This window comes from Xyrauchen texanus, chromosome 16 (assembly GCF_025860055.1).
Source record: "Xyrauchen texanus isolate HMW12.3.18 chromosome 16, RBS_HiC_50CHRs, whole genome shotgun sequence".
Classification (NCBI taxonomy): Eukaryota; Metazoa; Chordata; class Actinopteri; order Cypriniformes; family Catostomidae; genus Xyrauchen; species Xyrauchen texanus.
This window is the reverse complement of record NC_068291.1, coordinates 14,230,387-14,248,186: the sequence shown is the minus strand read 5'-3', so window position 1 is coordinate 14,248,186 and position 17,800 is coordinate 14,230,387. Positions and strand designations below refer to the sequence as shown.

The following is a 17,800-nucleotide window of genomic DNA, read 5'->3' as shown; positions in this document are numbered from 1 at the left end:
TCACAATGGTGCTTGTTTGTTACACAGGGGGAACATTTTCTTTACAAATTACTTTCCTTAACACCCTTTCCAACATATTCAAATAACACTTTCCTGAGGTTAGTTTTATTGTGATTCCTCCGTGGGATGTGCGCTTGGCGTAGTTTGTCATTTTCCATGTAGAGTTTCCCGGATGCGTCCCATATTAGTAAAAATAGGCGTGTTGGACTTAACCGGATAATATCCATTTATGGGGTTCGACCTAACCGGAATTCCTGATAATAACATACAACGCTAAATAACAAATAGTTCAACAAATGTACACAACCCACAAATATGTATTATATAAATATCAGCAACAAGTAAATCCAACTTCTGAAAATGACGAGCAATGTCAAAAATCAAAGATCTGTTAAAAAGAGCTCGAGATGGACTCCCTCATGTCGTCATATGCCCAGAAGCCAAAAAAGAAAAAAAAATAGTCCAACCCGTTTTTTCACGCTGTTCTATCCTTGTATGGTCAGTTACGTCACGGGGAATTGACAGACGCCTCTTATATGCCTACTACGACATAAAGTTTCACTTATTGGTTAGGAGGTATGTGAAGGGAGCTGATGGCTCTAAACCGAGGTGAACTGAAGCGCGTGAACACATCAATAAAACACATTTAGACCATAAAAGCTCTGAGATCCATTTAAGAAATCTCAATTTGATAATTTCGGAAAATATCGAGGATTAAAATGACAGCGACAGCTAATCCCGAGGATAAAATCACTGCGTCGCTGAACGAATTCATACGCGCGCTCCCACCAAACGACTATTCACTGGATGAGATGATCCCCTCATCACTGCCGACAGGTTTCTCTGATGGAGAAATGGGCATCTGTTCTGATCAATTCAGTGAGGTGTCGGGAGGTAAGAAAATAGGATGCTTAAACATTTAAAACAGAAAGTATCATACTTGCATACATACCCCATAGAACACATGCGTGGGTCGTCATCAATGCATATTCTTTATAACATAGCCTACTTGTTTTGTTAATTAAAATATTTTTCATAATAATAATAATTTGTGATCATTTATTTTAGTGTGAGCACTATAACCTCCGGTTGCTCACTGTAATAATAGGCTATACACCTATAGCTACTGTAAATTAGGCTGTAGATGTAAGCAACTGCTATAATTATTTGTAATTATATAAAGATCAGATGGTAAATCTAAAAAGCAATTTAGACATAAGTAAACTATGGGTAGCCTATTAAGCAATACAGAAATCTGATATCCTATGGCCATATATGCGAAACACTTATGCCCTCATATGGTTTTTCACTTATATAAAGGCACATACTTGTTCATAATAATATATTAAACATCTATTTCAAAATACTACAAAAAGGGCCGTTTTCATATGCAACATATTTTCCTAAATGGAATTTGAATATGTAATTTAATATGTTCATATGGCCATTATTAGATTTCTGTATGAAAACAGAACTCGCTTTTAATACAAAATCGGCCAACTAAATGTGCAAACAATTAGTTCACATAATTAAATACAACTAAATAGAGGAAACACATAGGATGGAAATTCAGTATTACACTATTTTGAAATTGTGCACTAAATCAATACCAACTAGGATACTAAGAAAATTAAAAGGGATAGTTCACCCCAAAATTAAAATTCTTTCATCATTTATTCACTCTCATGCCATCCAGATGTGTTTCTTCTGCTGAACACAAAACAAGATTTTTAGAAGAACATCTCAGCTCTGTAGGTCCAATGCAAGTGAATGGTGACCAGAACGTTGAAGGTTCAAAAACTACATAAAGGCAGCATAAAAGTAATTCATAAGACTCCAGTGGTTAAATCCATGTCTTCAGAAGTCATAGGTGAAAAACAGATCAATATTTTCTTTCTTTTTTACTATAAATCTCCACATTCACTTTCACATTCTTCATCTTTTGTTTTTAGTGAATCACATTCTTTGTGCATATCATCACCACTGGCAGAAAGGAGAATTTATTGTAAAAAAAAAAATACTTAAATATATATATTTTTCTCACCCACACCTATCATATACTTTCTGAAGCCATGAATTAAACCACAATTTTATGGATTACTTTTATGCTGTCTTTATGTATTTTTTCGAGCTTCAAAGGTCTGGTCACCATTTACTTGTATTGAATGGATCTACAGAGCTGAAATATTTTTCTAAAAATCTTTATTTGTGTTCAGCAGAAGAAAGAAACTCGTACACATCTTGGATGATGGTAATTTACCATTGGTAAGTAAATGATGAGAGAATTTTCATTTTTGGGTGAACTATCCCTTTAAGATACCCTCAGATTAACAGGTACTTCAACATGAACAATCTTATGAAAAGGAAATATATTCCTTAACTGAGTTGACTCCATGCTGTAAATGCATGATTGGTTGGAAACAAACGCACTTACTCCATATGACCCAGTGCAATACTTTTATTCTCACAGGTGGCTTGAGTACCGACAGTTTCGACGTGGAGAAACAGGGCCTTGACCAGGCCGAGTCGAGCAAGATCTCCCCGCACAGTGCGCATCTCGCCTACACAGGAAAAATTTCCATCGAGGCACAAGGAAGTTGGAATCAAGAGGGAATTATCAACTTCAGTGTCAGTGCAGGGGTACAAGGCAGGACATCTTCGCCGGGATCCTTCTGCACGGGCTCTCCCGGTCCCACAGACCTCAATTCAGGCTGCTCCAAAACAGGGCAAACACATCTTAACATGGAGCATATGTACACAAGTCCTCCCTCTTACACCTGCAGTGCCGATGGGTACCACGACCCCTCAGCATATCTGTCCACCAGCACATGTGGCATAACATACGGCACTCCGTCCTACTCCACACACAAGTCTACCCTAGACGGGACGCTGTTCTCCATCATTCCCGACTACGGAGGTTTCTATCAGACCAGCAACAGCCAAAGGGAAATGGCTATGTTTCAGGACATCAAACCGTTTTCGTGCTCTTTGGAGTCTATTAGAGTCCCTCCACCTCTGACTCCTTTGACCACGATAAGAAATTTTACTTTGGCTTGTCCGATAGACGGGTCAAGGCCACCTGTAGACGCCAATCCACAAAATGTCCCACTCAGGCCGATACTGCGGCCACGAAAATACCCGAACCGACCGTGCAAGACGCCGGTAAATGAGCGACCGTACCCCTGTCCGGCCGAGGGATGCGACCGGAGATTCTCTCGCTCGGATGAGCTCACGCGACACGTGCGTATCCACACCGGGCACCGGCCGTTCCAGTGCCGGATCTGCATGCGCAGCTTCAGCCGGAGCGACCACCTCACGACCCACATACGTACACACACGGGCGAAAAGCCCTTCTCCTGTGACTTCTGTGACAGAAAGTTTGCCAGGAGCGACGAACGAAGAAGGCACACGAAAATCCACCAGAGACAGAAAGACAAAAAAGCGGCTGCGCCTCCTCACAACGCGAACGTCGATGGGACATTAATGTGAGCACCGACAAGAGTTAAAATGTGCTGTTAGGGGCCGTTCACTTCAAATGTGTTTTTACACTAAAAACAGCTAGACGCAACGCGACGGGGGTGTCTCGAGACACGTTTTTAAAGGGATAGTTCAACCAAAAATGAAAATGATCTCATCGTTTACTCACCCTCATCCAGATGTGTTTGACTTTTTTCTTCTGAATACCAAAGAAGATTTTTAGAAGGATGTGTCAGATCTGTTGGTCCATACAGTGAGTGGTGGGCAAAACTCTGAAGGTCCAAAAAGCATATAAAGTCAGCATAAAAGTAATTCACACGACTCCAGGGGTTAAATCTATATATTCCAAAGCCATATGATAGGTGTGGGCGAGAAACAGATCGATATTTAAATATTTTTTTCCTCTAATTTCTCCTCCCTGCCCAGTAGGTGGCGATATGCACAAATAATGTGAATTGCCAACAACAAAAGTAGAAGAATGTGAAAGTGGAGATTTATAAAGGACTTGCATGTTGATCTGTTTCTCACTACACTTATTATATTGCTTGACATGGATTGAAGCACTGGAGTCATGTGGATTATTTCTATGCTGACTGTCATGTGCTTTTTGGACCTTCAAAGTTCTGATCACCATTCACTTTGTATGGACCTACAGAGCTGAAATATTCTTCTAAAAATCTTAATTTGTGGTCTGAAGAACAAAGAAGGTCATACACATCTGGGATGTTATGAGGGTGAGTAAATGATGAGAGAATTATATTTTTGGGTGAACTATCCCTTTAAACAGTTGAAGTTCATTTTAACTTTAATTTCACTCAAAAAAATTAAACGTGGCGCTCCTGCGTATGACGCTAGCTCATGTTTACATAGAAAAATACTTTTAAACACATTCGGTGTGAACAGCCCCTTACGTGGCCCAATATCAGCGTGGAACTATAGTCCTACACATTTGAAGGCCGCTTATGAACTGTTGAATGTGATTTGTTGTAGTAATAGCCAGACATATATAGACACGCCCGTTAAGTTGAACATTGTTATTTTGATTTCTCTTTTTGTCAATATTTGTCGTCTTGTCATGCGTTGCAAAATTGGAGGTTCCTTTACTGGGGCGTCCATAGGGTTTACAAAGCTCCATCAGTTGTTGTTGCTTTTTTATTGCTAATATTACCATTTATGTGTTTGAATAAAATGATAATAATTACTTGGTGCATTTACTTCGACACTTCAGTGAAAGCCGATGGATACAAACACTGTACACGATTACCAACATACACCACTAGAGGTCTCCATTAGTCAAACAATTGAATGCACAGTTAATTCAATTATTGTCCATTGCTTTCACACAATACCACTTCTTCACCATATTGTCAGCTTAATCAAATAGTTTTCAGTGTTTACAAGTATAACTAAACTGCATTAGTTATATAATTCGATTTTAAAATAAACAACAACATCAGCCATTTATTTTCTTCATACTTTATTAGTTAATTCTATTCAAGGAATGACAGAATTTGAGTTACTTGGTGCCTTTTATGCAGTTAGCTATCAAATTCACATTCTGCATATTTCAAGTGGCTTTAAAACTTGACAGTCTCATTAAGTGCGTTTTTTATTATTATTTTAAATAATAATTCGAGTGTTCTGGGAAGTATCCCAGTGTGTGTTACAGTGCTGCTGGACCAACGGTTACCCGTATCTGTGACATTTGCAGGACCTGATGGCTCTGTGCATTATAAAAAAAAAAAAACTATTAGATACACAAACAAGATATAGATTCCTAATTTGATCAATTTTTGTTACAAATCTTTACAACAAATCTCACATCTGCTGTTAATTTAGAAAATCACAAACCCAGTCAACAGTTAAATCTCTTTTGAAAATAATTCATGACTCTGCATGCATATGGTGTAAATATACGGACTTGGGCAAGAGCCATCCATTAACATGATCAGAGCAGCTGACCATAAGTGAAAGTGGGTTTTATGACGCAGGCCTATATTTATTTCAAAGCAGTCCACTTGATGCAACCCAGTATGATAGGGTATACGGCTCACAAGGAAGGGAACATACAAGCTTTTTAATCACCCAATGTTGTGATATAAACATCCCCAGTTCATTCTCAAGAGTTTCAGAGGGACACTTTAGGCCCTGGGTAAGATTCACCACCACACCAGAATTCACTAGGCTGTGGGATCTCCATTAGCCATAAGTCACCATGTTCCTGGGCTTCACGCCTCCTGTCTGCGGCCTCTGAACTGGCATTAAGGACTTTATAATAATGGCAGTCTCTCCCTTCATCCGGCTCATACGGTGGGGCCAAAATGTCAAGAAAAGCGGTGGGTCCGTCAACAGCGTCTATTTGGTGAATGTTGTCCCTCTGAGGTGACAGCACACACGGGCCGCTCTCCTCCGTGTATTCCCCAACCGATCTCAACACCGAGGGTCTTAGAGAGCTCTTCTGGAGGGGCACTAATGGAGGGTTGAACTGCACGCCGCTGGCACCGTCTCTGGGTTTGTCCAACCTGTCGAAACAGCTGATTCGGACCTTTCCGTAAATCACTTTAAGCATACCGTACATTCCCGGATGGTCATGCAGCGGTATAGAAGCGCCGGTTTTCAACAAAAACACTCCCATACTGAAGGCGTCGGTCTCGTAGATGTGCATGTATGTAACGGGTGGAACGAGACGCGCTGGCGGCATTGGTGCGATCTCAGCGGCCCGGGGTACAATCTTCAAATCGACCGCTCTGACCTCAGCCAAAAGGCTTTTCAGCTTGTTCTGGTTGTCCATAAACACTTTATTGTGTTCTCCGACTAGAGAGGGGTTTCGGAATGTCGCAAGCGCCTGTTTGGCGATTTTCTGCACAGTGGAAGTCATGCTGTCATGTGGCATCATAACGCACAAGTGTCTCGCGGCCACCTGACGTTGAAATCAAAGCGCCCCTTTCACGCGCTCTGCGATATGAAGTCCAACTCCCAATTCAGAGACAACTCAACTTCTCGTCTGGGCCATCGAGGCCATATCTAAAACGTATAACTAACCTTTAAGAAATAAGAAAGAAGTTACGTTCATTTAATTTCTGGTCATGATTACCCCATATTCAGGCATCCAATTCACACGTACGCAGTTTCGACACCGCTATACGTCATACAGAGGATTATGGGAAGCGTAGTTTTTAAATATTGTGGCAATTCAACGACACCGTACAAACGAATTACTTTAGAAACTCACTATGTACTGTTTTTAGGTTTTAACTACAGACCTCCGTCACAAATAAAAAGTATTCTTATAAATCATATATGGATGGATTTAAATATAATACATTTAAACTGTGTTACTACAACTCCCATACACACTTCATATTCAAGGGGCAATGACACTCAGGTCTTTCACCCCCACTGAAGGCATGTTGCAGATTAGTCAGGGGTCTACTCAAGAGTACACATTTAACTTTTTGCCACACCTTCTAATTATATAAAAAAGTTTTGTCCTCATGTACAATGTAATTATTATTTTCCCTAGTATATTTGTGAAAGACAGCACATGTAGTAAAGTAATAAAGATTGGTGACTTTTCATCATCCTTTGCACCTGTTAGTTGTTCCTCAGGGGACTGTTTTAGGGTCTATGTTGTTTTCTTCCTTTGGGCTTATTTTTTAGAAAATATGATATATCATATAATTTTCATGCTCAAATTTATCTGCCTTTGAAATCTGGTGATGGTGTTTTTTATTCTTTATTGGCATGTTTGGAAGAGGTTCAAAATTAGAGCACTCACAACCTACACCAATTACATACAGTAATTTGGAGAAAGTGATTCATGCCTTTATTTCATCGTATTTAGATTACTGCAATGTACTTGAGACATGCAGCTAATTCAAAACACAGCAGCAAGGCTGTTTGTTGGGGCAAAGAATAGGGATCACATCTTGCCAATTCTGGCTTCGTTTAGCTGCTGGTTGAATTTAGGATCAAATATAAGGTATTACTGTATGTGTTTAAAGCAGTCCATGGGATGGCCTACAGCAGCCTCAGAGAACACTAAGATCATCTAACAAATTATTACTCTCGGTGCCCCGATCTCATTTGAAATCAAAAGGTGATCGTGCCTTTTCAATTGAAGGGCCTAGATTATGGAACGGACTGCTGCTTGAAGTTAGAAATTAGAGCTGCTCCTAGCATTTCTACTTTTAAAGATTTTGTTAAAATATATTTGTATTCCTTCTGGCTTTTATGAATGTATAGCACTTTAGATACCATGCAGTTGGAAAGTGCTTTATAAACAAACTAAATAAAAAATGAAATGAAATGTAATTGACTTGTGATCCCTTTACACATCCACGACATTTGTTGTATTTCTTTAAAGCTACACTTTGTAAGATTTTTATTTTTTGTTAGAAATGAACAAAAGTTCATTAATGAGCAAGTACACAACAGTTTGTCTTCCAAACCATGTTTTTACCTTACCATGTTTCATTAAAGTAAGCCTATTATAAATATTAATATTTTAGAGCTGTCGGGACGGATTTGGCGGTAAATTGCATACTTCCATCATCTGTCCGTGCCTCGTGTGTTTACATCATGTCCACAAAGAAAAGAAGATCCAGCTATACAGTGATTGTATATGTGTGGTGATTTACACTGGCAGCTAAAAGTTTGGAATAATGTACAGATTTTGCTGTTTCAGAAAGAAATTTCTACTTTAGTTCACCAAAGTACCCGCTCAACACTAGTTTCATGTAGGGGAAGAATTGCAAAGAAAAAGCCACATTTGAAACAGAAAAACAAAAAGAAAAGGTTTCAGTTGGAAAAGAAACACAGACATTGGACAACAGATAATTGGAAAAGAGTGTTCTGGATCTTAACCCCATTGAGCTTTTTTGGGATCAGCTAGACTGTAAGGTGCGTGAGAAGTGCCCGACAAGACAGCCACATCTATGGCAAGTGCTACAGGAAGTGTGGGGTGACATGTCACCTGAGTATCTGGACAAACTGACAGCTAGAATGCCAAGGATCTGCAAAGCTGTCATTGCTGCATGTGGAGGATTTTTTGATGAGAACTCATTGAAGTAGTTTAAGAAGTTCTGAATTTTGTTTTTTTTCAAATTGTAATAGTAATTTTTCAAGTTATTAATGTCCTGTCTATATATTGTGATCAGTTGAATGCTACTTTGGTGAATAAAAGTACCAATTTCTTTCCATAAGAGCAAAATCTGTACATTATTCCAAACTTTTGGCCACCAGTGTTGTGGTAGTAGTTTGAAGCTGAAAGCTTGTAGCCACAACAAATGAGCAACATTGACCATGGATAATAAAATAAAGGCAGCCCTCTGGGGAATCACCCATTTTTTAAATAAAGAAACCTCGAACCAAGAAGAGTCTGCATGCAAAAAGGGAAAGCGAAAAAGCCAGTAATAAAACACAAAACGTCTAGTGTGTCGAAGAAACGAATCTAGGGGTCTCTCTTGAGAGCCTTTTGCATCTCTGTTCTATGAGAAAAGGCCAATGAGAAATTAGCAGACAGAATTTGCATGTCCCGCCCCGGACATACGGGTATAAATGGAGGAAAATTGAATTCAGGATTTTTCTGAGGAGCCGACAATGAGGTTCGGCCACAACAGTGGCTCAGTTCAGCGACGTGGCCGGGAGGAACGGAGGTTACATCCATAACCTAGACGTTCCCCGTCTGTCGCTCACTTCAACGTTGTGTCGAAGAAGTGACACTAGGGGTCCATTTTAAATCACGCCATGCGCTGAACCGTGTACGTGCGCCGCTGACACAGGTGCGGGCAGGTAGCTTGCGTGCCAAAACAACAGGCTGTGCCAGGCTGCCCATACCCTTCCCCAACGCCCCATAAAATTGTCAAAACCTTCTGGTTCTTTACACCCCGATAAGGGGAACAAGGCGACGTGCCAAGCATGGGAGCAGGCCGCGCCAGCCGCGCCTTTTCTCTCTCTATGTTTCTCGCATAGAGTTATGGAGCTATCTTAACCCTATCACACGCATCGGGGAAGGCGTTCTTTCCCAGTTTTCCTATTCTTTCAGGGGGGAAAGACCTTGCGGAGACCACACCTGCCCAGACTGGGGGAGGTAAAGAGAGGTGAAATACATCACATGGGCTTTTAGGTCACATGTGGAGAATGGCGCGGTGGTAAATCCTACCTCATTGGGAGGGAGGAGTTGCTACAAACACGGCGACCAGGGGTCCGTGAGGACTGCCCAAGGGAGACGCGGGTCCGCTTGCAAGGGGACCGTACCGCAGAAATACACACAAGGGGAAAAGTCCACGTGGGAGCCTGTCCTGTGGAGCACCTATTCCAGTACAGGGTAAATTGAGTACCCGCATTGGTCTTGGACGGCAAATTCCTCCACTGAATCCACTGGTGCACGGCCTGGGTGTGCTAGCCAATGTAATGGCGTCCACTACCCAGTGGGAAAGCCTCTGTTTGGAGACAGCGTTCCCTTTCCGCTGTCCACCAAAGCAGACAAAGAGCTGCTCAGAACGTCTAAAGCTCTGCGTGCGGTCCAAGTAGATATGCAAAGCACGTACCGGACACAGCAATGAAGGGGCTGTGGAGGGGAACAGGCTTGGCCGGGAGGGATATAACCTCCAGGCGCCTCTTAGGAACCTGATAATTAAGTCATGCTTACCCAAAGACTTGCCGTCTACTGTGTCGTGGTGGGCCGCGATAGCAGCTACATACACCTTCAAGGTGGAGGGGGACAGCCTCTCCTCCAACCTCTCCTGCAGGAATGAAATCACTGACTTAACTACGCACCTCTGTGGGTCTTCAGCCCGGGAAGAACACCAATTTGCGAACAAGCGCCACTTCAGGGCATAAAGTTGCCTGGTAGAGGGAGCTCTGGCTTGGTTGATCGTGTCTACGACAGCAGGTGGTAGATCAGCTAGTTCTTCCGCATCCCATCCAGGGGCCAGACCTGGAGGTTCCAGAGGTCTGGGTGCGGATGCCAGAGCGTGCCCCGTCCCTGAGAAAGAGAACCAAGTCCGAGTGGGCCAATAGGGAGTGAGAATGACTTGTGAACTGGATCCCCCCCACTGGATCCCCCCAGGGCTGCGTTCTTTCTCCTCTGCTCTTCTCCCTGTACATTAACAGCTGCACCTCCAGTCACCAGTCCGTCAAGCTTCTGAAGTTCGTGGACGACACCTTGATGACGAGTGGACGACACCTCATCTCTGATGGTGACGAGTCCGCCTACAGGTGGGAGGTTGACCACCTGGTGACCTGGTGCAATCAAAACAACCTTGAGCTCAATGCTCTAAAGACAGTGGAGATGGTTGTGGACTTCAGGAAGAACTCAGCCTCACCTGCACCTGACCCCATCACCCTCTGTGACTCCACAATCAACACTGTGGAGTCTTTCCGCTTCCTGGGAACTATCATCTCCAGGGACCTCAAGTGGGAGCTGAACATCAGCTCCCTCATCAAGAAAGCACAACAGAGAATGTACTTCCTGCGGCAGCTGAAGAAATTCAACCTGCCAAAGACAATGATGGTGCACTTCTACACAGCCATCATCGAGTCCATACTCACATCCTCCATCACTATCTGGTACGCTGCTACTACTGCCAAGGACAAGGGAAGACTGCAGCGTGTCATCCGGTCTGCAGAGAAGGTGATTGGCAGCAATCTGCCGCCGCTCCAGGACCTGTACGCCTCCAGGACCCTGCTTTCCAGCGTGCTGGAAAGATTGTGGCTGATCTCTCCCACCCCGGCCACAATCTCTTTGAGACACTCCCCCTCTGGCAGAAGGCTGAGGTCCATCAGGACAAAAACCTCACGGCACAAGAACAGTTTCTTCCCATCCGCCACTTGCCTTATTAACAAGGCCCGGTACCCACCCTGACACTCTCCACACTCCACCTCTGGCTCTACATGCCACTGTACTTACTCTGCTGCTCTTTTATTTTTATTCTTACTTTTAATATATACTGTGTGGACATATTTATATTATATTGATTATATTTTAATACTTGTTTTTTATATTTAGAGAATGTGTGACACGCACCTACAACACCAAAACAAAAACGTGTCCCGAGGCTGTGGTGCTTGCGTTCTTTCCCTCAGGAGAGTCTACTAGATTTGAGCTCCCTGGATGTTCTTCCTCCCTAGCCCTCTGGTCCTGACCAGACCCACTACGTGTACTAAAATTACTCTGTACTGGAATAGGTGCTCCACAGGATTAATTCATGAGCTTGCATGGTTTCACTAATTGCAAGTTGATTTACACCGTTTGTATTGTTGATTTTGTTATGTTTGGTAACTTCTTGTTTTGTGAAGTCTACAGTTAATTTTCTACTCAAAATGACCTGTTCATAATCAAACAATTTACCTGTTGATTGTTACCATTATGATGTTTTGTGCACCAAGTGTTGAGGTCTGTGTGTGCAGCTCTATAACTCGTTTCTGTTGCTATTAATGCAGGGTGATGTTGTCTAATAGACTACTTACCATGCATTACACTTCCCTGTGGAAGGCATCCATGTGTCATGTGCAAGTAAAAGTTTTAAAAGCACGACTTATTTCAGCGTGACATTGCTTGAGTAAAATATTTTTAAAAAAGAGTTCTGTGTGGAAGTTTTTTTCAAGTACACCTCACTCCACATGTATTTCAGTTACAGAGGGTGAGTTGTTTTTAGCTAATGTACATCATTGTGACAGAAATGTATTCTATTAATAAATCATATAATGTTTCATAAACCTGATTCAAAAGGATTTCTGTGGGTAATGCAATAAATCAGTGCAATGACTGACTTCTATTCTGTATATAGTGTCATGTCTTGTCCTGTCATATCGTATGTTTTGCTCTTGTTCTTTCCTTCTACTCTCATGCCATCTATTGGCCCTCTTTTGTCACTTCTCTCCTTTTCCCTCGCTCCCCAGCTGTCTCTCGTCTCCCCCTAATTCTTCGTGTAATTCTTCCCCACCTGATTCCGTTTTCCCCGCTGATTAGCGCTCTACTTCTTTCCCTGCTTTCTCTGCCTTCATTGTCTGAGTCTCACTAGAGAACGCTACACGCTGTTTCTGTCTACCGTCAGAATTGTCGCTGTCCAGTCCTGTCCTGTATTTGTTCCCGCTCCTCTGCAACCCTCCGTTAACCACCTGGATTTGTGTTCTATTCAGTTCGCCCCTCGCTGCTAGAGGTCTGGTGCCTACGCTCTCCCCTCTATCCCTGCCAACCCCAGGGGAATCCACAGCCTGTCGGCGTCACACTGCAAGCCCCGGCAGCCGCCTAAGGGAGGCCCGCTAAGGAGCGCTGAGGACTGCTCCCTTCATTCTTCGTCCGCGCTGCGGATTGTTTATGTTAACCTTTTCGCCTCTCAAGGAGAAGACTTTGTGTTTTGTAGTGATCTAATTTTGAACTTCATTAAAGACTGCTTTCTGTTATATCGCTTTTGGGTCCTCACTTACCTCACATCATATAGAACTGTTGCTATAATTAATCAATGCAGAAGTAAAGAAGACAATCTTTTAAAATATACAGGGTAGTTTTAGAAAAAGAGACATATGAAACTAGTTTAGTCAACTGTGTTCATGTAGTTATTCCAGTATACTTCATTATTCAATTCATTATTTGTTGGCACACACAAAAACAGGGCATCTAATATAAGATAAATCATGCAAAGGAAGCAACACCACCGCCTACTGCAGTCCTCTGAGCTCGTAAGAACACACACACACACACACACATGCACACACACTGTGATTCACAGTATGACTGTGAAGAAACACTTTTGGATTACGTCATAAGAATTTATGTCACTCGTTTAATGTCTTCTGAATTTACATCAAACCGTAATAAATGCGTAAAACTGTCTAGTCCTATCCGCATAAATGACTGAATAACACATTTGATTATCAAATGTGCTTTATAATAATATTAGTCTCTCTTATTCACTCTTACTCATTTTCTCTCTCCCAATGTGGGCTGTAAACTTTCTTCATAGCCAGCTCAAGCAAACAGAGCAAGTCTCTTAGTCAGAAGATGATTTGCAGCTGTGATGACGTTCTGGATGATCCTTCAGTTCAACAGTTCTAGAAAGCTGCTGTCTGTGAAGCTTCATTGGAATCTTAAAAAACATCACTAGGCTGATGCAGTGACAGATTTTAGCTCCTTTTTCTGTTATCATTCTGAATTTTTTTATTTCTTTACAATTTTTCTGTACACTGTAAAAACAATCCTGTTTAATTGACAAATTGGTTGTGAGAAATTCATCGTAAAAATATAGTGACCATGTGTAAAGTATTCAATGGAAAGGAGCACCAGTGTAACGTAATCAATGGAAAGGAGGAGGCGAGAACCGGCTTGACGATATAAATAATAGTTTTAATGATAAACTTAAAAGAAGACATAAACACACACATGACGGCCATGATCACGCTAATGATCTCTCTCTCCCGCACGGCCCTCTGCAGTCAGCCTTTAAACCTCATGGAGGCATAATTAGCCTAATACGGGACCGGGTGTGTAGGATCACGACCCGGCCCCGCCCTCCGCCCTGCCACACCATGTTTCAGGCATTATGACATTTTGATGCCTGTATTTACAGTTCTCTACCATGTATATCACTTAACCTCCTGAGAACCCACATCCACATGAGTGGACATTACGTTTTGGCTTCGCTATTAAAGACAAATAAAATAATTGAATTGAAACTGACTAATCTCATTCCAGGAGACTCTAGGCTGTTATTAAATGATTAAACATTCTATGCACTGAGTCATGTGACAAAACAACATGGTGCCAATCTCAGCTGAGTTTGTCTTTGGGAGAAGCGGCAACAAAACTACATCTGGTAAGAAATCTCATTAAGTTTTTACATTAAAACCAGTTTGAGTCAAAAGAGCAGAGTCTCTAGTGTTATCCGATTTATCCATTTTAAAAATGTTATTGATATATCATAAAATGGCACACTGTTAAACATAAAGACCACATATGTGGACCATGGGCTAATTTTCCTTAAAATATCCCACATTCACAGTGCATTATCATATTGAGAAGCAATGGATGCATCCAAAAGCTGTAAAAGTTTAGAGGCTGTATATAGGATGAAAATAAGGTGCATTTTAAACTATTCTGAGACCAGTGCCGACAGACAGTCATTCCCTAATTAGGGAGCAATGGAGCATCCAGTAGGTTTCCTATAAAGCCAAGTGCGTTCACTCCTAACATCTGGTTAAAAATCCAGTTTCAGGCTGCAGATGATGTTTGGATACTCAACATGTTTGGCAGATATGGGACATTGGTAATCAGTACATCCATCCATCCATCCATCTTCAACAGCTTGTCCGAAGTCGGGTCGCAGGGGCAGCTCCTATATCCCTCACTCGTGAACAAGACCCAGAGGTACTTGAACTCCTTCACTTGGGGCAATACCTCCTTCCCTACCTGGAGTACGCACTCCATCGGTTTCCTGCTGAGAACCATGGCCTCAGATTTAGAGGTGCTAATCCTCATCCCAGCTGCTTCACACTCGACTGCCAAGCGATCCAGTGAGAGCTGAAGGTCACGGACCGATGATGACATGAAGACAACATCATCTGCAAAAAGCAGCGATGAGATCCCCAGCCCACCAAACCGCACATCTTCCATGAATATCACAAACAGGACTGGTGAAAAAGCGCAGCCTTGGCGGAGACCAACCCCCACATGGAATGAACTCGACTTTGTGCCGAGGATCCGGACACAGCTCTCGCTTTGGACGTACAGGGATTGGATCGCCCTAAGAAGGGACCCCCCCACCCACCCCGTACTCCCGCAGCACCTCGCACAGTCTCTCCCGGGGGACCCGGTCATACGCCTTCTCCAGATCCACAAATTCACATGTAGACCGGATGGGCATACTCCCAGGCCCCCTCCAGGATCCTTGCGGAGAGTAAAGATCTGGTCCGTCGTTCCACAGCCAGGACGAAAACCGCATTGTTCCTCTTCAATCCGAGGTTCGACAATCGGCCGAACCCTCCTCTCCAGCACCTTGGAGTAAACTTTACCAGGGAGGCTGAGAAGTGTGATACCCCTGTAGTTGGCACACACTCTCTGATCCCCTTTTTGAAGAGGGAACCACCACCCCGTTCTGCCACACCTTAGGCACTGTCCCAGATTTCCACGCAATGTTGAAGAGGTGTGTCATCCATGACACCCCCTCCACATCCAAAGCTTTCAGCATTTCTGGTCGGATCTCATCAATTCCGGGGCTTTGCCACTCGCGGAGTTGTTTGACTACCTCAGTGACCTCCCCAGGGAAATAGAATCTGATCCCCCATCAGCCTCCGGCTCTGCCTCTAGCATAGAGGGCGTGTTGGGATTTAGGAGTTCTTCAAAGTGTTCCTTCCACCGCCCAATAACCTCCTCGATTGAGGTCAACAGCATCCCATCTTTGCTGTATACAGCTTGGATGGTTCCCCGTTTCCCCCTCCTAAGGTGGCGGACGGTTTTCCAGAAGCACTTTGGTGCGGATCGAAAGTCCTTCTCCATGGCTTCTCTGAACTTTTCCCACACCCACTGCTTTGCCTCCCTCACGGCCGAGGCTGCAGCCCTTCGGGCCTGTCGGTACCTTGCAACTGCCTCCGGAGACCTCCGGGACAACAAATCCCAGAAGGCCTCTTTCTTCAGTCGGACGGCTTCCCTGACCACCAGTGTCCACCATGGTGTTCGAGGGTTACCACCCCTTGCGGCACCTAAAACCTTGAGGCCGCAGCTCTCCACAGCGGCTTCGGCAATAGAAGCTTTGAACATTGCCCACTCCGGTTCAATGTCCCCAACCTCCGCAGGGATGCCTGAAAAGCTCCGCCGGAGGTGTGAGTTGAAGATCTCGCAGACAGGGACCTCCTCCAAATGTTCCCAGTTCACCCGCACTACTCGCTTGGGCTTCCTAGGTCTGTCCAGAGTCTTTCCCAACCCCCTGACCCAACTCACCACCAGATGGTGATCGGTTGACAGCTCTGCCCCTCTCTTCACCCGAGTGTCCAAAACATATGGCCTCAGATCCGACGACACGATTACAAAATCGATCATCGACCTTCGGCCTAGGGTGCTCTGGTACCACGTACACTTATGAGCATCCTTATGTTCGAACATGGTGTTTGTTATAGATAAACCATGACTAGCACAGAAGTCTAATAACAAACATCCACTTGAGTTCAGATCGGGGAGGCCGTTCCTCCCAATCACGCCTTTCCAGGTGTCCCTGTCATTTCCCACGTGTGCGTTGAAGTCACCCAGCATCACTATGGAGTCCCCTACTGGGGCCCTATTCAGGTCTCCATTCAGGGTCTCCAAGAAGGCCGAATACTCTGAACTGCTGTTCGGTGCATATGCACAGACAACAGTCAGAGTTTCCCCCCCCCACAACCCGTAGGCTTAGGGAGGCGACCCTCTCGTCCACCGGGGTAAACTCCAACGTAGTGGCGCTCAGCCGGGGACTCGTGAGTATCCCCACACCCGCCCGTCGCCTCACACCCTGGGAAACTCCAGAGAAGATCCCCTATCCAGGAGTACGGATCCAGAGCCAAAACTGTGTGTCGATGTAAGCCCCACCAGATCCAACTGGTAACGCTCCACCTCCCTCACCAGTTCCGGCTCCTTCCCCCCCAGTGAGGTGACATTCCACGTCCCCAGAGCAAGCCTTTGCTGCCCGGGTCTGGTCCGTCGAGGCCCACGGCCTTCACTGCCGCCCATATGGCAGCGCATCCGACTCCTACGGTTTCTCCAATGGGTGGTGGGCCCAAAGTAATCAGTACACAGATTCAGAATTTACAATGTATCATTATTTTATTTTAACATGGCTGGCAGTGATTGGATGATGCTGGTCATTACTTTGAATCATTAGAATTGTTTACGCTAATTTATGATGTAATGTCTGTAACGTCTCAAAAACATGAATAACCAACAATTCTGGAAACATAATAAAAAATCTGATAAAAAAATAAAAGAAATCTGAATTTCTATAACTTGGTTTTATTGAAAATTTCACAACTTAGTCTCACTGTCCACATATGTGGACATCAATTTTAGCAAAACTATTTGGTCTTAAAAACAAAAAAACAAATATATATATATATATATATATATATATATATATATATATATATATATATATATATATATTATTAGGGGCTACTTGTTACAAATAACAAATTGGGAATTGAAAATGCACACAGCAGTCACACTTGGGTCTCAGGAGTTTAATGATGTAATTTTAATATACCAACCTACTGGAATTACAAAACTCTGCTTTGCACTTTTAAACTTTAAAGGACAAAGTTCACCAAGAGTGGCCCTTCCGGAAGCAATGGCTAATAA

The 17,800-nt window shown here is 43.3% G+C and overlaps 2 protein-coding genes across 2 annotated transcripts; one reads left to right on the top strand and one right to left on the bottom strand.

Annotated features, from left to right (window-relative positions):
* Window positions 1-586: 586 nt before the first annotated feature.
* On the top strand, window positions 587-4,634 carry LOC127656822 (early growth response protein 2b-like). Its single transcript, XM_052145301.1, has 2 exons — window positions 587-894; window positions 2,471-4,634. Exons 1-2 carry the CDS (start codon window positions 720-722, stop codon window positions 3,487-3,489), a joined length of 1,194 nt encoding a protein of 397 aa, XP_052001261.1. The 5' UTR covers window positions 587-719; the 3' UTR covers window positions 3,490-4,634.
* A 305-nt stretch (window positions 4,635-4,939) lies between these two features.
* Window positions 4,940-6,739, bottom strand: adob (2-aminoethanethiol (cysteamine) dioxygenase b). The gene has a single exon (XM_052145308.1). It carries the CDS (start codon window positions 6,371-6,373, stop codon window positions 5,606-5,608), a length of 768 nt encoding a protein of 255 aa, XP_052001268.1. The 5' UTR covers window positions 6,374-6,739; the 3' UTR covers window positions 4,940-5,605.
* Between the last annotated feature and the right edge of the window lie 11,061 nt (window positions 6,740-17,800).

Bases quoted from the DNA above. Each gene is read 5' to 3' on its own strand.
- LOC127656822 (XM_052145301.1), top strand. From the start codon at position 720: ATGACAGCGACAGCTAATCCCGAGGATAAAATCACTGCGTCGCTGAAC. The intron at 895-2,470 runs GTAAGAAAATAG...TTATTCTCACAG, and splicing joins ATTCAGTGAGGTGTCGGGAG to GTGGCTTGAGTACCGACAGT.
- adob (XM_052145308.1), bottom strand. From the start codon at position 6,373: ATGATGCCACATGACAGCATGACTTCCACTGTGCAGAAAATCGCCAAA.